Source organism: Homalodisca vitripennis, chromosome 7, assembly GCF_021130785.1.
Source record: "Homalodisca vitripennis isolate AUS2020 chromosome 7, UT_GWSS_2.1, whole genome shotgun sequence".
Taxonomy (NCBI): Eukaryota; Metazoa; Arthropoda; class Insecta; order Hemiptera; family Cicadellidae; genus Homalodisca; species Homalodisca vitripennis.
This window is the reverse complement of record NC_060213.1, coordinates 82,230,809-82,255,763: the sequence shown is the minus strand read 5'-3', so window position 1 is coordinate 82,255,763 and position 24,955 is coordinate 82,230,809. Positions and strand designations below refer to the sequence as shown.

General features: G+C 34.9%; 1 protein-coding gene across 1 annotated transcript; it reads right to left on the bottom strand.

Moving 5' to 3' along the window:
• Nucleotides 1-642: 642 nt before the first annotated feature.
• LOC124365996 (nitrilase and fragile histidine triad fusion protein NitFhit) lies at nucleotides 643-20,568 on the bottom strand. Its single transcript, XM_046822167.1, has 7 exons — nucleotides 20,134-20,568; nucleotides 15,617-15,772; nucleotides 13,819-14,022; nucleotides 11,191-11,403; nucleotides 6,872-7,157; nucleotides 5,241-5,416; nucleotides 643-872 (listed from the first exon to the last, which is right to left on the bottom strand). The coding sequence occupies exons 1-7, from the start codon at nucleotides 20,350-20,352 to the stop codon at nucleotides 699-701; spliced, it is 1,428 nt and encodes a 475-aa protein (XP_046678123.1). The 5' UTR covers nucleotides 20,353-20,568; the 3' UTR covers nucleotides 643-698.
• Between the last annotated feature and the right edge of the window lie 4,387 nt (nucleotides 20,569-24,955).

The window sequence follows — 24,955 nt, the reverse complement described above, 5'->3', positions numbered from 1 at the left end:
AAAACGGTACTTATAAAAAAGAAAAAGAAAAAAAAAACACCTCATATTATGGATGCTGCATTCTTGACCTCTTTCTAATACAATAGCTTTACATACAACAAAGGTTCTCAGAAGTCAGTACATTGGAGTCATATTATTGGTTTTGAGGTTGTAATTGCTACTATTTCAGAGTTTTAAAAATTTATGATTTTTTGATACTCTTTGTTTGCAAAATGTAAAAAATCCCAATCTGTACGAGTGACGCGTACATTCATTTGTCACTAGAATATATATTAATTTCCGCAAGTTCAATGTAACGCTCAATCTTGCAAATCACCATTGAACAGCATCCTAATCATTTTATATTTTTGTTATGTTTATTTTTATTTGTTTTGGGCTAACAGTGTGGTGGTCAAGACAGATTCTTGTTTCTTTGTTATATGTGTGTCAAAATACAAGGTTATATGTTTACCTGGTAAATACACGGACTATCACATATAACGACTAAATACAATTTGAGCTTATGTTTAGGTAATCTTGTGGTTTAAGGTGTCTTATTTAGTTAATGAACTTCACCGGAAAGTGAATTGAATAATAATGAGTTACACACTACGAATCTAGAAATATGTACATTAATGGGAAAATGATAAATAAACTCACATGTAAAGCTGTATCACCATTTTACTTCTATATACAACAGTAGAATAAAATCTCGCAGGTCACAATTCATTTACGAAGTACTTCCTGAGTATCTCTGCTTCGGCAGCCATCTCCTCTTCACTCCTCCACTTCTTGCTCATATCTCCCTTGTCATGATTCTGGAGTTTATGGTAGATCTGGTCATTCTCCGGGAAGTCTCCAGGCCTTCGAGGCAGAACATGGACATGAACGTGCTACAACGATAAGCAAAGTTGACAGACTTTCTGAGAACTCGAATAGAGTTTATTTTATAGACATAAAGAGGAAACATAAAGTATATTTAGATAAGAACAAGTTTATATTCACCCATTTTCCAACCTGAAGTTAGATTACCATTGCATTGTTTAAATGTTATATTATAAATGATTAGATGGGCTAGCTTAGTCCACCTAATAAGGATGTACCCAAATTAAGAATTTGTAATAGCATAACAAAGGATAGTGTTCTCATCACCAGTAGGATAGGAGAATGACTTCTACACCGGCAAGCCGTCTTAACCCAACATAAATCAATTGTGTAAAAAAATTATCTAGAGTAAATTATCTATCTCTTGAGTAAATTGAAACATTGTATAACTACGGATGTGCTTCTAGCCTCCTATTATGCATTTTTCCATTCACACTTAAGTTATGGTATAACTCTATGGGGAAACAGTAGTAGTGCAGTAAGAGTATTTAAATAGAAAAAAAATGCATTATGTGTTATGAAAAATGTTTCAAAAAGAGAGACTTGTGTTCCAATTTTTAAGGAATTAAAAATAATGACTATTCCTAATATGTATACAGGGTGAGGCAGACCACCCGTAGAGTATGTATAGCGGCCAAACCAAACGAGGTAGATTATTCATAACAACTTAAACCCCCCTATTTCCACCCCAAAGAAGTTGGAGAAATTATTTTGAAATCTCTAAAACTCCCCAAAATAGTAGTTTTTGGGGGGTAGGGGTGGTTTTTGGAAAATTTTCAAATGTAAAGGTACGTTGAGTTATACCTCATTTTAAAGGTATTTCTTCACTGATTATTTTGATGCAAAAAGTTTGAACCTATCTTGCCGCTTATGTACAGGGTACACCAAAACGTTAAAACATCAGGGGTTTGTGGATAAATTTATTGCAACTACCTGCACAAATGTAGAGAGACGATATTTTTATTCAAAACTAATGATGACACGGCTTATCGAAAAATATCATCAAATGCCACCCTACCCTAAAATTTACACATTTTAAAAATACATAGAATTTTGAAATACTTAACAGCCCCAATCTAAAAAAACTCAAATAGCAACCTAAGTTGTGTTGTACATCATTAGAAAGGTCTTTAAAAAATAAACATTTTCTACATTTAAAGTTTGTCTCTATCTCCAATGGTTTCAAAACTGTAGTACAAAAATAGATTTTTAATAATTTTACTAAGTTGGTCTGCCTCACCCTGTATATTCTACTGCCTTACAAGTGTAAAGGAACAACTTGAAACATTTACAACTAAGCAGGATATTCATAATTATCCTACTAGAACAAAACATTTGTTACAAATCTTACCAGTTAAATTAACCAAAACAAAATACAGTCATCTTTTTATGAAAATTAAATTGTTTAATAAGTTACCATTAAATGCTAGATCTGTATCTTTAGTCAAATTTAAAACAGTTTTGAAGTGCTGGTTAAAAGTTAATATATTTTATTGTGTTGATGAATTCTTAAATTGTGATACCACAACAATAATTTTTTAAATTTTGTGTCTCAATGTATTTATTCAGTTTTAATATTGTTGAGTTTTAAAATTTTATCCATGTTAAATGTGTTAATAGTTATTTATTATTGTTAATTTATATAGATCTGTTGGTTATTTGGTTATTGTTGTTATTAATTATATAGATCTGGATAGGCTCTGGATGGATCTGTTGTTATTAATTACTGGTAGGCTGGATTAAGTAGGTAGAATCTGAGTGGTTTGTTTAGTTTTAGTTTAGAATATTTTAGTAACTTGACGAAGTCTATTGCACTATTGAATGTGTTTAAAGACCAATAAAGATCTTGAATCTTCCTATCTTGCCGTATATACAGGGTCTGTATAATAAGTAACCGGACTGAGCCTGCCCCGCTCCGTCAAAGCGTCTGCTAACCGGTATCTGGTGCTGTAGTGGTGGTGGGGGGTCTAGTGAAATGGAACCGGGCTGCAGCAGTTGCCTCCAAGCGCTTGGAGAGTTAGTATCGAGCGAGAGTGGAGTGCATGTTCAGTTACCCCGTCGGAGTGAAAATGGAGAGTACGATCGAGCAACGTTTTAGCATTAAATTTTGTGTCACACTCAAGAAAACGGCCACGGAAACTCTTCAAATGATTCAAGAGGCTTACGGTGAGGATGCTCTGTCCAGAACTCAGGTGTTTCAGTGGCACAAAAATTTCCGGGAGGGCTGCGATGACGTCCATGACAAACAGCGCGTCGGTCCTCCATCAACGAGTCACACGGACACAAATGTGCAAAAAGTGCGTGATGTGTTGAACAGTGATCGTCGTCTGAGCATTCGGGCTATCGCAGATGATGTCAGAATTGATAAGATGACCATTCAAAACATTATTAAGAACGATCTGGGCATGAGGAAGATCTGCGCGAAGCTGGTACCCAAACACCTGACTGATGAGCAAAAGAAGCGTCGTGTTGCTGTCGCTTCGGAAATCCTTGATCGACTGCAAACCGAACCAGAGTTTTTCAACCACGTTATTACAGGAGACGAGACGTGGGTTTTTGAATACGATCCTGAGACGAAGCGGCAGAGTTCGGAGTGGCACACACCGGCGTCACCACGACTGAAAAAAGCGCGCATGAGCAAATCGAAGGTGAAGTCGATGCTCATTGCTTTCTTTGACGTGAAAGGCATTGTTCACAAAGAGTTTGTGCCACCCGGTCAAACTGTAAACGGCCAGTACTACAGAGAGGTGCTCCGTCGACTAACCGCCTGGGTTCACCGAGTCCGTCCGGAGATTGCCGATTCGTGGATTCTCCATCACGACAATGCACCGTCGCACACCTGCCTGCTCGTCACCGAACAGTTGGCAAAACAGTCGAGGGCAATGTGGCCACAGCCTTCTTACAGCCCGGATATGGCACCACCGGACTTCTTTCTGTTCCCCAAGATCAAGAGACACCTTAAGAAGACGCGGTTCGGGACTCCGTGGAAAACGTTCAACGTGCTACGACGAGGGCTCTAGACAACATCGAGGTTGCCGACTTCCAGGGAGCGTTCAGGGATTGGAAAATACGGTATCAGCGTGTTATCGACTCCAATGGGGACTACTTTGAAGATTTCTAAAGAAAAATTGTACATATATTGCCAATAAAAAATTTCCTGAAGTCAGTCCGGTTACTTATTATACAGACTCTGTAGTTCCTATATTGCCGTATATTCCTATCTCGGCATCATTATTTAGTGTTAAAGAAATTTAATTACTTTATTTATTTCATATAAATATGTTTGTTAATTTTTTTGAGGTTAAGTGGCAAAGAAGAACTTATATTCCTATCTTAGCATCAAAATAATTTTTCATTTAATTTACTCGTAATTTGACTTTTTCAGAATCAGAATAAAAAGATTAATTTTTGAAAATAATATATAGAATGAGCATCAATAAATATTACAATAATTAATGTACAAGGGACATATTAACTCGTTTGTTGTGTAAATTGTTCTCTCCACAATACATTTTACAGCATTGTTTTCAGCTTCTTATCATGTATACAACTCCATAGAAATCAAATTGAAGAGCTATGCCCATGCATGCAAAGGGGTTTTCTATGAGATGGAATAATGAACTCTGCGTGTCATGTACACCATCCATTAATAGCTCTGATTTTTGGTAAGTCAAGCTTGCAAACAAGTGAAACATCAAGAATACACAGGGATGCAACAGTTAGTATATTATATAAAATTCTTGCAAGTTTCTCTACAGCTGTTGTAGTATGTCAGCAAGTTAGCTATCGATATCTAAGCTTTCTACTGTGAAACCTTGATTCTTTACAGATTCTTGCAAGAACTGTTCCCCATAGTACTATACCATACTTAATGTGTGATTCAAAAGTGCACAATAATCCATATTTCTTCGCTCATGAATTTCACTCTTCTGAGGGGAAAAATAACACAGTTGAGTTTATATCTCATCAACATGATTATACCAGGTAAATTTATCACTTAAGGTGATTCAAAGATGTTATGTTCAACATTTTGGTTTCTGTAAACTGTAATATTTTGAAATATATTTCAACATAACAAAGCATTAGCATTTTTAATTAGAAACCCAATTTGTGAATGTAACCTGGCTTTGTTTTTCAATATGTGTTAGTACTTAATTTGCAAAATAATATGTTCTATTTATTTTACTAAATAACCAACATCTAAACACTAAAAATAACACTAAATAATGATTAATGACACAAAGACGGAAAACGAAAAGAATATTCAATAAAGAGTTTATACATGATCTGGTATTGGAGTATAAAAGATTGCAAGGACCAGTGATGGTTTTGAATGTAGAGGTAGAGGTAGAGTGGACTTTTACTGAATGACTAACCTGTATAGACTGCCCAGCCAACGGTCCATCTTGTACAGTCACCGTAGCTGATGTGGTGTTATGGATTTTCTCCATAACAGACTGTACTCGCTGCACAGTTTGGAACAAGTCAGCGACCTCAGCGGGTTTTAAGTCAGTGAGTTTCAACACAGGCCGTAGAGATGCAACCAAGACATCTATTGGTTACGTCAGTCAAGGATCAAATTGTTGGATATAGCCTTTAGTATTATATAATAAATGAGTAGAAAGTTATTCTTTTGAACTTTATCTTAAATATATCTCTATTTCAAGTTCCTAGATGAAAAGACTTTCATGAATTGTGCATTTTTACAAGTCAATCACAGCAACAGACATTAATTGATTTTACCAAAATTTTAAATAGATAAAATATTTAGTATGGATTAATAACTATAAATATGATACGTAAAAATGTATGGATCAAGAAACCTACAGCAGATTTTTATTTAACAAAAAGTATTAATAAGATTTAGAAGTAATATGGAACTCAGTAATGCAATTGAAAACTCTTTTTTGTGGAGTCACCTGATGATGAAACCTTTGGTTTCGAAAGGCCTCATCCAAAAAATATTGTATTGGTATAGTATTGTTTAATTAACATTTAGTACTATTTCAGTAATGCAATGTTTAATTAATTTCATATTGAAATAATACCATTAATTATACATTTATTTTGGTTTAATTATCTCTTCCCCCATTTTTAAAAATAATTATGCAACATGATGCTCATCTATATTCAAGCAACCCAAATTGTATACTGTAGAACTTTTTCATTTCCTGCTCATTATAGTAAGGAAGTCTAAACCCTACAAGTCTAGCCCCTTAGTTCTAACAGGACCATTGTGCCTCACTTAGCTCTGTAAGGTGTTTTACTCACACCTGTACTAAATAAGGTTAATTTGATCCCTTAGTCGGATAGCTAACATCTGGATTGGTCCAGAGGTCGATTGAGTTGGCCTTGGTATCAGAAGTTATCTAAGTGTGTCAAATTTTACACAGATGGTTCACGCCTTGCTCTAGGGCAGGATACGGAATATACGGACCAGGAGTTAACATGGCAGTGCCCCTGCGAAGATATGCCACGGTTTTTCAGGCGGAGGTCATGGTAATAGACTCATTTCCAGAAGACTAATACAATTGAGGACAAAAGGGTTAAAATACTTAATACTTTCCGATAGTCAGCCTGCACTAAAGGCACTTGATACCTGTTTGTTTGACTCGAAAGCAGTCTGGGAACAAAAGAATGCTCTAGCTGAGCTGGCAACGACCAGTAACTATAGCAGTAACTAACTGATTAGCTTTACATTCATCATTTGACTGAATAAATTACCTACAACTAGTTGTACTGTTATAGGACATCGAGAAATGTCTTTCTTCTTGAAACTGATTTCATTCAAGTATACTCTTACAGGTACTTCCTAAAGAACACAAGAACGATTCTGATTTGTAGTTTATAGAATGTTTGGCAAAAAATCATGCTTCTTGGCATTTTTGGGCATTCAAGTATATTTGTTTGTTGATAAGTCAATGTTACTTTACAGTTCTAATAGTTATCAAACTCTTTCAAGGAACCTTATAGAGTAGGGACAAAGAAAATTGTCAGGAAAGGATACGTCCAGGCACGACACAACACTTGTTGGTGAAGGCGAAGGACGTGGGAGTCTTGTAAAAGACGTGACTCGCCAGTACCTCTACCTGCCCAAACTGGTAGTGGGGTGGTGAGGTCAGATCCTGTGGGCTGCGGCCAGGAGCGAGGCAGGGGTACAGGTCATTCCGTCTGTGTTGCCACACTGGCATTGTCGTTCTGACGTTCTGCAACGACTGGAGGTCTATGCTAGCCAGGGCAAAGCCAGTGCCTTCCGAACATTGTGCAATTATAGAGCCTGATGGATCTATCACCTGCAATGCACACATGTAATTGGTTCATCTTAAGTACATATATAAAATTTTCCTAATTATTGTAATTCATGAGTAGTGAGATAAATATAATACGCATTGCTCTATTTTTTTAACTATGCCTGATTTGATACATCATTTTCGTGGCCGGTGACCCTAGCAGCCACTAACATTGTAGCTCAGCTCATGATAGAGTTGTTCTGCATCAACCCCAGCCACTCTAGGCTATAGTACCTCTGACACTTATTGAGACATTCATCATGCAACTTTCCTCTTTCTCTGTAGTTTTATTCACTTCTCTGATTTCCATTCTCGCCATTTACCTTTTATGTCTGCAATACATATTTGATTTATATCTCTTCTTTTTATTCTATTGTGTTCAGTCCCCTTCAGTGCCGTGAGCTTACAAGGTCTTTCCGAAAAGTATCTAACCTATGTTTATATCTTCGTGCGAGTGCCCGAGAGGCCTCTGCGGGATATGAGCATAACTCGTTGTCCCAAACTACCTGAATGCTGTAGATTCTGGCTGAACATCTTGGGTCGCACACAGAGTGTGTTTATGTCTCAGGTGTTTTTCTGTTCGTCGCATTTGTGAACATTTGTTTCTCGTCAGATGTTGAAAATAAGAGAAAAAAACTGTTATGAATCATTCTACACCAAATTGGAAGTCAGTTTGGAAAGTAGACAGACATCTGGGAGGCTTTAGGGCAGTGGCCTTCTTAACATTTCTTCCCAGGGTATTAAAGAGCGTCTGGGAATGCAGACAGGATTATTTTGGATTAGGCTTTAACTTAGTTAGAACACCCATGTATGATTCCCAGGGAGTACGACACCACATGTGGAAAGGTCACACGCAGCTTAAAATAACATTCGAAAAACCAGTGTCCGGGATGTCGGCTCACCACTAATGGCCCGGTTGTGGGAAACCAGTTCCGTCCTTGGAGGTCACACGTGTAGACCCAAAATATCCACTGGCCAATCAGGGCTCAGAACCCCCGGGGTGCGGCACGGTAGGGGAGGCTCCGCCTCCTCTGGAGAGGGAACCACCACCTCAGTATATAAACCCAAACTTAGCCAAAATTAGTATCTCGTCTCGTCTTCTCTGCTCATCTCTTACCACGTCATCTCAATCTCGCCTCAGCGCAGTCGAGTACGGGGTCCAGTCCTGTACGAGTTCTGCCCGGTGTCATTCTCCGTGCTGCCATGTCTTTGTTGGCCCTATTGATCATGGTGCTATGTAAGTCACGCTAGCCCTCAGCTCTATATGTGTCTGGTAGTCTCCAGTAATAATTAGCCTTTTGAGAACAACTTGTGTTCGATGTATAATTATTATTTAGATGCTTTGGGTCAATAAACTTATATTCAAATACTCAAGCACTTAAGGTTGCCCTTTATTTGCTATCCTGACGTTTGAAGTACACCCCAGCCATGCTTAACAATACTGATCAATGAGTTTTGCTTCAATCTCAGCAAGAGTTGTACGGACACGATTGAAACGATACAGAAGGCCTTTGGGGATGGAAGTATGGGCACAACACAGATAAAAGAATGATACAGGCAGTTTAAAAATGGCCATATATCTGTTGACAGTGACCCTCGTTCTGGCCAACTTTCACTGACAACACTCGAAAACATAGAGCGTGTGTGACTTGCGATTGAAGGTGATCGTCGATTGACTGTTCTAGAAAATTATTTGAAAATACTAAGAACTATTGTTTGGGAAATTTGTAATAAGAAGTTGGGAATGACTAGCAGAAACCTTCGCTGTGAAATTGCTCTGGACAACTTGAAAATGGTCAGTGATGATGAAAATGACCTAAGGACAATTATTACTGTTAATGAGTCATAGGTTTATGGTTACGATCCTGAAACTTAACAACACTCTTCATAGTGGAAGAGTTCAGGTGAGCCACTGCCGATAAAGCACATCAAAATCAGAGCCATGTCAAGTCAATGCTGATTATTTTTTTCGCTTATGAGTGTGTTGTGCACTACGAATTTACTCCAAAAGGTCAGATGATCAACACAGAATATTACATTGCTGTCTTGAAAAGTTGCGTACTGCCAAGAAAACAGTGCATTTTTGGTCAAGCAGTGACTGGCTTCTTCTCCACAATAACGTGCCAGCGCATTCATTGAATCAGCAATTTTGCAGCAATTTTTGACCAATCACAAGATTGCACAGCTTTGCTGGCCTTCGTATAGTCCCAATATAGCTCCCTGTGACTTTTGGAAGTTCCCAAAATTGAAAATGGCCCTCAAAGGAAAGCGGTTCAACAAACTCCTTGTAACCTTCACAGTTTACAAACTTTTGTGGTAGATGTCAAAGTATATTTCAATGCGTAGACCTGGCTCTCTATCGAACCTCTCTTGTGAAATTTTTCCAGTACTAGCTTGTACTGTGTTTATTCAACAAGATAATAATAAAAGGAACAATGAATCAGGACCACATGTCAAAATGATCTTATCTATGTTTCAATAATAAACATGTAAAAAAATCATATTTCTCCTACACAGGAGAGTTCCAAGCCAAGTTACAGTGGTTTATGGCAAGAATTCAGTACATAACAGACAAAATAGCAAAGTGCTGTAACTTGGGTAATGGAATGACTTAGGTGAGTGGACTGGTAGCCTGCAGTAAATGTGTTAAAACTGTGACTGATTACACTACAAATTTTTAATTGATGTTGGCTATAAATGTAAATATCATAATAACGAAATGATATATTCTTGTATTTTTTAGAATGTACTAACAGACATTTAATGCCTTAGTATCATTTACATTGGAAATAAAACTTAAAAAATGTACTCACATTAAAAAAAAACCATAGAAATTTATTATTTGACATACAACATGTATCCCTAAAAACTTAGAAAAATTAAAACCAAGACAGTGTAATCTCTATTGAAGAAGTTTTTTTTTCTGTCAAATAATTTTAAACAGTGTAAAAAGACAGTTTAAGTTTTTAAAATGTATTGAATAGTGTCAAAGCTAATTAGGAATTTATATCTGATCAATGTCCTCATTGACTCTAATCTAATCAATCTTAAAATCAAACTTCTCATAAAACGTGTGAGTTTCACAAACTGCACTACAGCAAATGTTGCAAAAGTTTTTGAGGACTTCCTATAAAACTTTTACTTCTTACTATTTACTACTATTATAAGTATGATTAAATATTGATATATCTAAACATGTAACTGAAGCGAAATAGCAACAATAATGTATGTATTCAAAAGTAGATTTTACTTTATAAGCCTTATACTTTTTTAATTTATTGGTGATAGATATTATTATGGTTTCAAAATTTCTTGTTACAAAAATTTTTTTTGTTACATTTTATAATACTTTGTATGGTTTTATGTTATTGCAAACCTGAATAAAAATATTTTAGAAATACATTTTATATTTTGTAAATCTGATAAGAAAACTAAGATTTAGTATGGTTGTCAAATATTACACTGACATTTTAACAGTTTTAGTATTAGTATTTCTAATAAATAAATAAATAAATAAATATATAATATATATATATATATATATATATATATATATATATATATATATTTGTAGTAATGACTGTACCTACACTGTGTTTTCTGCAATAAAGAAACAGCAAACAAAACTATTATCAAAGTAATAGTATTAACAAACATGGACTGCAGCTGAAAAGCCAGGTAGTTGCCTTGTACGCACGCACTTCCACACTCACAAGAGCAGAGGGTTGGGGTCAGCCTGTCACCTGTTTTTTTCGTCCCGGATTATTCCTTAACATCTCACAAGTAAGCAATACTCTATGTGCATTATACGTTGTTTGGTATAATGTTTCTCATTATGATGTTTACTATCTATATATACTAATCACTTCAGGATAACATTACAAATAACAAGGACCTGGGTTCGATTGGGCAAGTGCACTAGGAGACTGTATGTGTGTCTACCTGGACCCAGTCGCAATCGTTATTTGTTAATACTATAACTATGTTGAAATTATTTGCATTTATTATTTTGACCGACCGTATTTCTATCACTCACCATGGCATGTCCCCAAGAGGAGCGTTTCTTGTTGTGTACACCAGTCTGTGCTGCAGCCACAACGTAGCATTGGTTCTCTATTGCTCGACTGCGCAGCAGCACTTCCCAGTGTATCGCACCGGTGGCAAATGTAAATGCTGACGGGAATGTGAGAATCTGGGCCCCTTGCGCTGTCTGCGTCAGACTGAGCTCTGGAAACCTGAGATCATAGCACTGGGCATTGTTAAGGACAAGAAATGTTTTCCACAATTATGAAGCGCTTAAAAGGTTGTAACCAATATCAACAGGCAAGGTTGGAGAGCACCACACCACGCCTAACAGGCTTTACTGAAATTAGATGCAAAATTTCAAGTATATAGCTCATTTCATACTTAATATGCCCTGCAATCATATAGATAGACAGAAAATCACACAGAAAAGAAATTTTTACATTCTCCCAGAAGACAAGGAAAATTGTGTTGGCCTACTTAGTGAGATATGCCACAAAGATGAACAGCCAGATCCCATGACTGGACATGCATCATCATAGAACTCAAAAAATTTTAAATCTACAGAAACTTCTACAGATACATGGTTGGCCATAAGAACAAAGTAAAAATGTTTGATAACGCTCAGCCAAATCCCATTTAGTAAAAATGCTTCCATCAGTGTTACTTATAATAGATATGAAGGTTCATACAAAATTTCAAGTCTATAGGTCATTTCTCTTTTCTGCGTGCGGACAGGCAGACAGACAGAAATGAAATTTTTCAGCATCTCAAGTGACTTGATTCTTTGTTTATAGAGTTAGTGAAGTTGACAAACAACATGGTGGTTGTGATTCCTGACTTAGGCGTGCCACAACGCTTTGGTAAAATTTGTTTATTTTAACCTAGTTTGTAATTATGTATTAGGTTAGTTCTTTACCTAGAAGAAGAGATCAGATTGCAGATCTCGTAACGTAGTGTTACTGATTTCTTGTTTTACTGAACGATGGCAAATGTCCGGAAAAATCCTGTTTCCTTCAAGTGACTTGATTCGCTAACACTGAGTCAAGGATTATAAATAAGAAATTGTAAGTACGCATAATCTGATATGAAAAGGATAACAGGACTACGAACATTTCATCAATATGTGTTATAACAACAGAAAACCAATCTTTTGAGAACTGGAATCTGCTCTCTTCTTCAGGTGAAAAATCCTGAACACTAGGTGACACCAATAGCATAGATAAACATTATGTCTGGGGGGTCAACCAGGGAGTTTTGGGAGATATGGAATACTCCACACTATAACGAGAGGTCTGGGAAAATTTTTCTCCCAGTAACATTTTTTTAATGCACTAAAAATATCCATTTTAGCTATCTAAACCCCTGAAAAAGTTATATGGAAACAGTTATTATTATTTTAATGGCCTAACAATTTATACTAATTAAAAAACATTTTTGTTGTTCTGTTGTAGGTTTTGAGGTTCAGTAAGCCAACTTATTTATTCAATATAACTAAATATATTTTATGAAAACATTCTACAGTTTATCAGTATCTTTTACACTCATAGATCATCCATTTTACCTATAAATCTGATAAGGTTGTAAATTTATATTCTTCTCTGAAGAAGCACAGGAAGTACGAAACAATGACATGTCACAGTTTTCCTCACCTTTTTTCATGTTATCTATATACATAAAAGCCAAAATACCACTGACACCAATCACAAAATCTTCAAAACGGATGAACTTTACACACTATGTTTGTCTACCTCATAAGTGCTTGCTAAGAAACAGGTTTGAACATATTGTAGTCTGTTCATGAAAACTACAATGTTTTTAATGAGAACATTTTGATCACATTCAGAGTTGTTAAAACATTAAAATTACCATTTGAATTCCAATAAGTTCTATAGAAATGCACAAGATGAGTTTTTTCAGATGTTTTCAGAACCAACCGCAAGAACTCGTGGAAACTTCGATATCATTACAAAAACAGATCAGTATTTGTTTATCATTCACAGATCAACTTATCACAAGATCTGAAATATAATATAATAATATTGTATATTAAGTGCTGGGCGTTGACATTATAAGAGTAGTTTACTCATAGGTAATACCTCTTCCATAAGAAACTACTTCATACTGATGGTGGACATTTATGAAAAATCGTACCACCATAATTGTGAAACATTTTCCAGGCCCTATGAAACACTTATTCTTTGCTTGGACTACCTATATTCTTATATTGAGATACTGAATTATTATTTTTAATGTGTTGTAATTTTATTACAATGATACCCTAAACCTGAAAAAAGAAGATAGGTATTATTCTATATAACACTATCAAACTACAAATAAAAAATATTACTAAAACTCAAATTCCATCTACTGAATAAATAAAGCTGTTTTTTCCCGTTTTAAATACGTATCACTTGACATATTAGATATAAGGCACAAAATAGAATACTTTGTGAATAGAATAGAATAGTTTGTACTACACAAACTACTTGAATTCCCTATTTAGGTCAGTTTCGGTTATACTAAAAAGAAAATTTAAAGAAATAATAATACTATATATCCACCAACAGTCTATATACTTTAATAATATAATACCCAGACAAGTGTCATTAAGTGTTGTAACTTGTTGTTGAAAGGATACGATGGCCAAACCGATTTTGCCGACTGGTGAGTCAACTGGAGGTAAGATGTCTTTGCCTTTCTCAATCATGTCCGACTCCTTCAGTCTGATTTTCTTCTCAGGAATGTCCACATCAAAGAGGTGTACTTTGTTATAAGCAGCTATGATGTCACCCAAATCGTTTATCATTAAATGACAGTTGCTCAAAAGACGTGATTCTTCTCTCTGAACATGTTACATTACTCTTAGTATTTATTCCATTTGTTTACTTGTATTTAACCTTAACTGTAAATTAGCTGCCTTGGTAAATTACAAGTAGCTATTATTGTTTATACAATTATTTGTATTAAAGTCAATGGTATCAACGAAAATATAATGTATTTTTATATAAATTGGGAACAATGCAAAATTGTATTTAATGAATATTTAGGTTAATTTTAAGGTTGTAGGATGTCTTTCTCTTACCCTCAATTTGCAAAGCATTTTCTCAAACTTTTTTCCCTAAAAAAGTTTGTAACTTTAATCCTTTCAATCCCAACCATTTTTAATATCTATAAAAATCCCAGCAATCACTGTAAACAACCTACTAAAAATCTTAATATTATTTAAACAGTTTTGGATAAATTTAAAAATGAATTAATTTTGTACCTTTTTAACCAATTTTCTAAATTTATTTTCTTTTTATTCACTAAAAATTTATAATAAATTTAAAAAGCACTTATCCAGACAATACACTTTACATGGTACAACAAAATAACTTGTGCAACACATTTTTTACCTTTTGTAGTAATAGGTACGGTACTATATGAAAAATACAAATTATCAGATCACTTTATATAAAATTACACTAGGAAATAAACAAATATTCCAAATCCAATATATAAAATTTACTAACTACAAACAAATACAAAATAGGTTTTCTATAAACTAATACGGTTTTGAGAATATAAGTTCACTAGTAACTTGTATAATCGTCCAGAATCCTTCTTCTTCAGGAAGGATCAGGAGGCCTAGGATCAGGAGGCACTTAAGCCTCAAGGGCCTTTTGCGCACCCTGGGAGGCCACCATAAAGCCTACCAGTCTTTGGTTTCAGCAGTTCTACAAACCGCTGAAAACAACCAATCAGGTCCTCCTGAGGAAATTTACCACCCTTGTCCAGACTACCAAAGATGGCATTGCAATTTTTGCTATTGCAGGACTGCCAAAAAGCAGGTGTTCAGCAGTTTCCTGAACACATTTCAGAGTGGACTATGCGCCTTGAACCCTCAAGTATATGTTTCAATTTTTGAAGTTTGACAGTTGCGATTGATTGATATGGATGGTCAATGGTGGTTCACCGTCATATATGGATTTATGTTGAAATTGGTAAGGTGGGATTATTGGTGGCAAAACCAAATACTCTCTTGAGCCCACCTGAGACTGACAATATATGCTTGCTGGTATATATAGCTATTGCATTCCCAAATGCAATCTTAGTGCTAGCAATATTGGATTGCCGGCAAAGCCATTATACTCCCAGTGCTATCAAAAAATTACAAAATGAGAGGAAGCTGTTGTTAAACACAGATTTTAGTTGATGTATGACCAGAAATTATCAACATTTTTTGTGGGACACGTAATGTATGAAAGAAACGTTCCACTTATGTGGTAGTATTTCTTTTTTCTTAAGATTGACTGCATCAGTTTATTCACAATCATAGTACAATAACATCAGTTTAGTATGTATACAGTACTATCATAAATAAATAAAAAAAAAACATAAATATTACTTTCTAACAAATTATGTGTAATTACGCCGTGAGAAAAAACAATTTTCACCTTGACATGCATTCCTCCAAGTGATAACCACACTTTGCATTGTTTCGCTATATTTTTATACTTGCTTAAAAGTGGTCCATCTAGCGGCTCTGCCAATTTCAGCGTTTCCTCTTTACTTTCACCAACAAAATCAAAAGCTTCTGGAAAGAAGACTACCTGGAAAATATAAACAGAGGATTGATATGACACAAGCAAAGTTAATATTAAATCACACAATATAAATTGTGAGATATTAAAATTTAACGTTTAAATTACCAGAACCCCTGTAAAGTAACTGTAGACCTCTGGGTGTATTATAGTAATAAAATAACAAGAGTTCAATGGTTTTATGAGTTACAGATCATGGAAATATCGAGTGGGTTGTGGTATTAGGCATTCATCGTTGTGCGTCGTCTTTTATCCGAAAACTATTTTACAACAATATATATCGTTGTATGTTTCCCCCCAAAATAACTGTGTTGAAACAATATTTCGTTGTTGCATAATTTTTTTGTAAGGTGACACTTTCTTTAAATTAGTTTAATCCATTGTAATCTATATATCAATGGTCAAAGTATTAAATTCCCTTTACAATAAAAATAACGTTTTGTACTTTCAATTACGTTTCCATAAAGTATTCAGAGTAAAAACATAATGGTGATTTAGAAGGCCATCGGGTGCACTCACTTGATATGGCAGTGCTTTATTGTTTTTTATTCACAGTGCAGTAATTTTCAGGATTTGTTCATAATTATATTTATGATCTAGGTATTCAAGTATCAATATAAAAATGAATAAACAAAATATGTTTTATAATAACAAAAAACTAAGATTATAAATATAAAAAGACATAAAAAAGTGTTTTTTTTTCATATGTTTAAACATTTTTCTCTCAAAGACAATTCTATTACCTGAAGAACAAGACCAATTTCAAGCAAATATCTTTTAAAGTACAACACTACAAAAAGTAAATTTGAGCTGAACAGTTTTGTGTATCAAACATGTTAAAAACCTCAACATTATTGGGAAAAATATTGAAAAGTGAAGCATTGTCCGCCAAGCCATTTTTTCAAATTCAGAAAAAGAAAAAAGTTATTGGGGGCCAAATCTGGCAAATATGGTAGATGTTGCAAGGTTTTGAACTTCAATTCAGCCATTTTGGCCACCATGTATGCACAAACGCATTGTCCTAGCTAAAGAGATTTTTTCTTCAAATGTGGGCGTTTTTCTTTTATTTCCTCGCTCAGCTTGTCCAATAGCGATGCATAATACACCCCTGTTACCGTCCTGCCTTTTTCTAAGTAGTCAATGAAAATGATACCCTGTGTATCCTAGAAGACTTTTTACTGTCTTTGCTTTCTTCCGCGTCTGTTCACGCTAAAAAAAACCACTGTTGTGACTGTATTCTTGTCTCTGGAGTGTAGTAGTGAATCCATGTTTCAATGACAGTGATGTATTGACAAAAAACTCAAAAGATCACATCGCAGGATCTCCAAAATAGCCTCAAAGTCTACCACACGATTGTTCTTATTATCCTCAGTTAGGGTAAAGCATAAAAAAAACAAAAAGTGTGCTATCGAAGAGTTGTGCAAAACCGATGACAATATTATACCACTCTAAAGATTGCATTCATACAGATATCAGAAGATACAAACTGCTGCCTCATGAATATTCTGGTCTCAGGTCTAACTGTATGCTGGCATCTGGAGGATTTTCAAGGAGTTATATGCTTGTACTCTGTAGCTGGTTAGGTACAGCTGATTGAACAGTCAAAACAATTTTAAAATCACAATTTTGCCTTTTGATTAAAAAACTTCTATAGGGCAGTCTACTGCCATGCACTTAGCCTCAAGAGTCTTTGCACACCTCAGAAGCACACCATAAGGTCTACCAGTTTCAGCAGTTCTACAAACCGCCAAAAACCAGGTCCGCGGTTATCAGGTCCTCTTGGGGAAATTCGCCATCCTTGTCTAAACTACCAAAAATGGTGTACTGCTCTCTTACTATTGCAGGGCAGTCAAAGAGCTGATGCTCAAGTTTCCTCCTGCACGTCCCACATTCTACACAGAGGACTCTCCCGAAGGATACTGACTCTGGGAAGATATTTCCTCAGGTGACCACATCCAGTAATTGGACCCATAACCCAAGAAAATACCGATCTACTTTGTGAGAGTAGGTCAGACGCCACCCTAGGGGAAGGCAACTGTACAATCATTCTGTTTATTCTCAGACCCGGATGCAGCCTCCATCTTCTCTCATGTCCAGCGTGAACCTATTTCTAGACAGCCACAAAGGATTCACACCTAGAAATGCGACGAATTGTTGAAGTCCAATCATATTGGGCGCTGAGCCCAAGTTGACCAGGGCATCAGCTCTTTCGTTCCCAGAGATCCCCTCATGGCCAGGAACTCAAAAAATTGTCACATTGTTTATTCTGGCAAGGGAAGAAATAACTAGACGGCATTCCCAGACAAGTTTGGAGTTAAACACACAAGAGTAAAACGCCTTCAATGCTGCCTGGCTATCTGTGAAAATGCTAATCGTTCTCAGTTATCAAATGCGGCACCCATCTCGTGGAAAGTTTTTTTGACTAAAAAATGTTCATGCAAAATTGAAGCCACTGCACATTATGATATTCCTGTGGCCTCAACTATTTCGCGTACTTTAATTCAAAATCATTTTCCGGATATTTTCAATCATTTTAGGAGTAAGACACTTCCACTTTCCCAATCAATGTTCATCATTTGTAATTGCACAGCCACATTTAAACTCGTTTACTCAATTGTAAACTGTTGCAAAGACAGGAGCAGATGTGCCATAACCTGCATCCAACTTAGATTTAATATCTTTCTGCGTTAAGCATTTCAAACAAAAGTGTTTTACTCACTTTTCTCCATTATTATAAAGAAACTAAAGTTGTTCACTTCAATCGTCATTAGTAAATTTTTATGGCTGTCTAGTCAATAATGCTACTTACGAACGAATTTTTTTTCTATCCTACAAGCACCATCTCTAGGATTTTCTAATGAGTTATTGAATGATCCTTGTACGTTACAAGTTTTTCAGATTACAGTTAATCAGTCTTTGTTCACCTAATTTTATATCTAAAGTGTAAAGCTACTTATTAAATGTAACAAATAGAGCAATGTAAACTTTAGGGCTAATTATATATTAAGCTAATTCATTACTCATATGAATCCTCTATATAAATAATGAAACCAAATGATGTTATACATATTAAAAATTACAGTATATTTGATTAAAAAGCAATAATTTAATGATGAATAAAAATCTATCTACACCATGTATATTTATCAAATGTAACAAACAAACAATGTAACATGTAGCTACTTTTTTACTACTTTGAAAGATAAATGTGTCTGACACCTTATGACATAAATAACACATGTACATTGCCATTGTACTTGTGGCTATTAGGGATGGGCGGTATATAACGTATTAGTGGACCAATAACAATGTTATTCAGTGGTAACCTATTGCCGGAATAAAATGTTACCAGCAACACTCTTTTATTTCAGTAAAAGCTGGACTAGATGATTTGACGTTCTCATAACGCTAGGAATGGAAATATTACGCTATGAAAGTTATTTTACGCGATATAAGTAAGTTTAGTTTAGGTTATCATAAATATGTTACTAGTAGTACCAAAGTTAAAGTTATCCTTCATAAACACTCACATGATCTGAGCTTCAATTTGGGTACCAACTCAAGGGATGTTTTCTGTCTATGCCAACAGTGCAGGGTGCCACTGAAGTCCACACTGATAGTCAGGGGCATTTCCGATCAATATTTTCCTGACTTCATATCACATCCCAGATCATCCAACTTCTCTGATGTCAGATCACGTTGAATGATCTAACATTTGATCCGAGGTAAGGAAAGTACTGATCGGATTCTGACACCTCTGGCATCACCCTGCACTTCTGGTGAAAAAGTAAACATCCATATTGATAGTACATAAATTTTTATCAATATTACCAATCTCTAGCAGCTAGCCTCTATTACTCAAATACCATAAACATGATTGGTAAATTTTGTTTGAATTAATTTGGAATAATAATGTCCAACTAACTTAAATTACATTATAAGCTTTTATGAATATATTAACAATATTGTTATTTTGTAAAATAAAAACAGCTGGTAATTATTAATTATGAATATCCATAGGTCAGATGTTTTTTTATTTGATAGTTAAGATATTTCTAATGGATAGTTAGTTGATTTGGTTGTCCTGGTGGCCGCTTGTTATACTGCAGTCAATATAGTTATTGAATACTCTTTTAAAAGAGTTGGAAATAACTCTTTTAAATATGCTAACTAATAGTTAGAATGCTGACATTGACAGTTTAAGTACATATTTATAACTGATAATTTGGTTCACTGATTTGGTGGCCCCTTACTATTCTGCAGCTAATTCAATTTTAACGAATTGAATTTAAAAATAACAATTGACACTGAAATAAATATTTATGTGCGCTAAAAGTTTTTGTAAACAACCTATTTCTTTGAATAATTACCTTTGCTCCAGCACTTGCTGCTTCTTCTATGAGTTTTTTACTAGTTTGAAAGTTGTCATCTTTATTATTTTTAGCTGTCATTTGGCAAACAGCTACCAGATTATGTTGATATCTAGTGAAACTCATACTGCACACGATAGGTGACAGCTTAAGTAAAAACAAACTTTTACTAAACAAGACTTGGAATCGTTTACAGCTGAGTATTGTTCGTGAAGTCATTTGTAGGCTATTCAGTTTTTGACAGTTTCTGTTTCAAACTTAAGTGTCCGGTTTACAATAGTGGATAACAACGATAATACCGAATACGGAACACAACATCGATACACTAGCGAGACATTACTGATAACATAACCATGTATAGATAAGGTTTAAACGTTTCAAACTAAGCTAGCTCAGATTTTTTTTTAGTCAGATTGGAAAAGACCATGTGACATTGATGGCTGACAGCTGCTGAAAACTGAGAACTAAGAAGTGGTGCGCGCGCAAGCTGTGATTACGATTACAACATATTACAATCGAAACCTATATGATTGTTCATATCGGTTGTTGGAACGATTAATTGTTAATTTTGTTCGAAAATTTGAGATGGAAGACAATTCAACTAATAAACGGTTGTGACTTGTTTTTATCTCATTTAAGCCTCAGCGTCTTAGCTATGCTGGCTTCGATGTGCACTGGTTTTTATTGTCAAAGTTCATGATTAGACCTCCCCGGGATTTGAACCCGTGATCTCTCGGTTAGAGAGCCGAGACTATAACCGTTAGTCTACGGAGGAGGACTCAGTTGTGACTTTTCACTGGGGTTTAGAACAAAATTAGTCGAAACTCAACAGAGATCGCTAATGTTGAGTGGTGGTTAGATCACACAAACATTGTTTTGTAATCCTGATAAAACTCAACATGTATTAAAATTAATTTAATTTAACTCTAATTATTCTGTAAAATAAGTAAACTTATAAATTTGGCCCAAAACTAAATTGGAACTGTCAGAAAAATTACATCTATGAAAGTCTAGAATATTTTTATTCCGGAATTTAAAACATTATGTGACTGATATTATCGCATGGACGCTTATTTTTAGTTATTCAAGATTATATACCTATGAACTAATTCTCTGGGATCTTACACCTTCAATTTAAAAAAATCTTTTAATTAAAAATATGATGTACACACTACGTAGAACGTTCTGCTTTGGGTAATTGTATACCACTTTTCACACAACTTAAAGTGTTGGTTGTTATAAATGAATACATTTATCACTTGTTACTATATCCAATATACATACACTACTAGAGAAAAACTCGAACTTGACATTCCACAATATCAACTCTCTGAAACAGGTAATTAATTTCAGATCATTTGTCTAAAATTTTGTAATAAACTTGACAATACAGCTAGAGTTGATGCTTACAAATTATTTAAGAGCAACATTTTCGACTGTATTGTGAATCAATCCATGCTTTTCAATCTCTAAATTTATGGATGTTCAATTTTGATGGCAGTACTTGCAAGTATTAGGCCTTACATATAGTTAAGGGGTGTCTGTAGTCCCATCTAACAAATTGTTAAATTTTTCATATTTCGGTATTATTTGGTCAAAAACTACAGCAGCCAGGTAAACTACATTTCATAAAATGTTATTAAAATGTAACAAACTATTAAACTCTTTAACAAACTATTAAACCTAAAATTTACATTACATTTTTTTAATTTTGAAAGTGTTAATACATTTTTTAACTGCTTTTATAAATTTGAGAGAAGTTTAACGTGTGGAGGAGGTTGATAGGAATATGTGATGAAAATTATAAGAAAACACACTAAGAATTTTTTGAAAAACAATGTACATAAAGTTTAAAATTTAAATTTTAGGGAAGCCAAGTTGAAAAAGAAAATATTGTCTTATTCATATACCCACTACTAATTGCAGGCCCTTAATGCTCATATTCTTCTTTCAGTCGCCCAGCCTTCCCTTTTTAGTTATTCCTGCTATTCTGGCCTTCTCGCTCACATCACCAGCTTTTTTTTATCGGGCATTATTTGCTATAATTCATCAAGGGGCTTTAGCTCTCAGTTCGCACCAGCCTCTCTATACAGTTTATACAACACCTTAGTGACCAGAGTCGTAAGTTCTTATATAATCCAAACATGTATTTCTAGTGTTTCAAGTGCAACGAAAATTCGTTTTGTTACCTGTGACCATACAATAATCATTGAAAGACTCATTTGGATTTTGAATCTTTCCATGCAGGTATTTTTGGATTACCTAGTCTTGTTAGACAAAGCTCTATACATAGCTTTAATTTTGTCTATAACTGTCAAAGGGAGTAAAGAGCTGTGTATACAACATAAAATATGGAGCAGAATTCACACAATAATATATTATATAAGTTCATATACTAATATTGTAATCAGTATCGGCTTAACCGAGATGTATGAATTTTAAACATTTAATGACTGAAAGTGTTTCTTCTTTGTTGTGGTCAACACCAATACAAAGTTTGCTTTGATTTGTAGGTAGATATTGCTCTTGGATTGTGTTACTTTACTAACGCACCTACTACCATTATTCACACGCTCAACAGTTGTTTCAGTAATACTCGTAGAGTGTGGCGCAATTGTCAGTTTCCCCATAAACTGGAACATTTTGTTTCGATAGGCTAGTAACAATCATAGTTTGCAGCAACACGAAGTAAGTTTATTGTCTTCTGTTCCAGTGGCCAGTGTAAAGTGATGCTCTTTGCATCTTTTATTTGTTTGAGTGTGTTTTTAAAATGTTTACAACCCAACAACTAGTTTACATCCTTTAGTTGTGGTGGAAACATAATAAAATACTGCTATAATACTGCTATAATAATTAAGAATTTAGTGGTAAATATCCAGGTATCACGATACCCATTCGACAGTATATCCGGAAGTCAAATAAGAAATTTGAAAACATAGGAAGCGTGGAAGTGTTGTCGTCCACGATGAATTTGCAATGAAGAAACCCTACAGACAGTTGCTCAAGCTTTTGTAGTCAGTCTCGGTAAATCGATTGTAAGGCATCTGCTGAACTAGAAATAGTAAGAAGAAGCTTGCAAAGAATATTAAAGCAATTACAATTTAAGCCATATCGTCCATCTTTAGATAATTCCTATAGGCGATTGGAGTTCTGTGAGACAATAATTATTATTCGGTCAGAGGCTGATCCAAATTTCTTGTGATAAATTGTATGGTGTGATGTGGTATGTTTCAAACTAAATGGACGCGTTAATCGGCATAGCTGCGTGTACTGGTTGGATGTAAATCCTCATAACGTAATCGAAGCAGAACTCAATGTGCTTAGTGTAATGGCATGAGGAGGTATTTCGAGTACTGCACTGATTGGTCCTTATTTTCTTCAAGGAAATGTTGACTCAGAAAGTTACTTATGGTTGCTGCAAGAAGTAGTAGTACCCGAGATCAGAAACTATCCTGTTTTCAATATTCATTCGCTCATCTGGCAACAAGATGGTGCTTAAGCACATTTCGGTATCCAAGTTCGAAATGTTTTAACTAACAAATTTAATGAATGGATTGATCGACGTGATACAATCGATTGGCCTGCGCGCTCGCCAGACCTTACCCCATATGATTTTTCATTGTAGGGTATTATAAAGGAGACTGTGTATGCTTCATAACCGCAAACTCTTGACGAACTCAGAAACCTAATTAGCATTTGAACTTGTCAATAACGATAAACCTTTATTGCTAAAAATTTGTGATTCTGTTCTCAATCTTTGTATGAAGTGTATACAAAATCAAGACACTTTGAACAACTGCAATTTATTATACAGTAATATGTAAGTAATTTCATATAATAAATTTGTTTTCTTGCCTAAAAGTGTTTAATTCAATTAACCTGTAACGACGTTAAATTTCTCTTCTGGGAAACTGACATATTCGCCACTTACATCATCACTATCATAAATTAATTGAGTTTAAGATAAACACAAATAATTACTGATGTTATTTGTGTTTTAGTCTAAAGTGATTCAGCAATCAACAATGATAGTAAAATTTGTCCTCGATCATCCAAAACAAACTTTATTTTAAATATTAGTGTATTGAAATAGCATGGCAAATAAATAACCAATTGTAATGAAACATAAACTTATGCGTTCATTATAAATGTACATATTTAGTAATGTTTCACAAATCTGAAGATCCCAAGTTCCTTAATAATAAGTTGTATAAATATTTAAAGTTCACTAAGTACATGAAAAAATGTTTCCAAACAGATTTCGTCTAATATCTGAGTGGTAACGCTGCAGATTATATCAATGAGCAATACTTCTCTTTTGCTCTTTTGCTGCCTGCCTACTATGGTTAGTCTCTATCTTCACTTTAGTCATGGTGTTGCTATTTGAGTTCGTCTGTGTACATGAATTATCTGCGTAAAGATGTGAACGCCAACTAGCGTCTCTTGATCCTTACAAATGACATGACCTGATGAAATTCCATCTAGTGTTCAAGATATTGTCATGATTTGCTTGCTCTCCACTGACATCTTGTTCAACCGTTGCTTTGAACTGGGAATATTCCCGGAGAGGTTGAAATCCTAGCTTCATTGTCCCTATCCACAAGTCCTCTGATCTTAAAAAACATAAGCAATTACCGTCCTATTGCAATCCCAATCAGCAATTGGGAAGGTATTTTCGAAAGCTAGTGTTGGATATCTAACCCAAACATCAGGAAGCTTGATAAACCAACCCACCGAACCAACCAGCACGGAGCACAGTAAAAGGAAGGAAGAAAAAAGGAAGCCAAAGAGGAAATAGACAATACGCCCTCAAACAAGGACA

Excerpts from the sequence above, each read along its gene's own strand:
- LOC124365996 (XM_046822167.1), bottom strand. The coding sequence starts at position 20,352 with ATGACTTCACGAACAATACTCAGCTGTAAACGATTCCAAGTCTTGTTT. Across the intron at positions 15,773-20,133 it reads CAGCAAGTGCTGGAGCAAAG|GTAGTCTTCTTTCCAGAAGC; the intron begins GTAATTATTCAA and ends TATATTTTCCAG. Across the intron at positions 11,404-13,818 it reads GCAAAATCGGTTTGGCCATC|TGCTATGATCTCAGGTTTCC; the intron begins GTATCCTTTCAA and ends AACAATGCCCAG.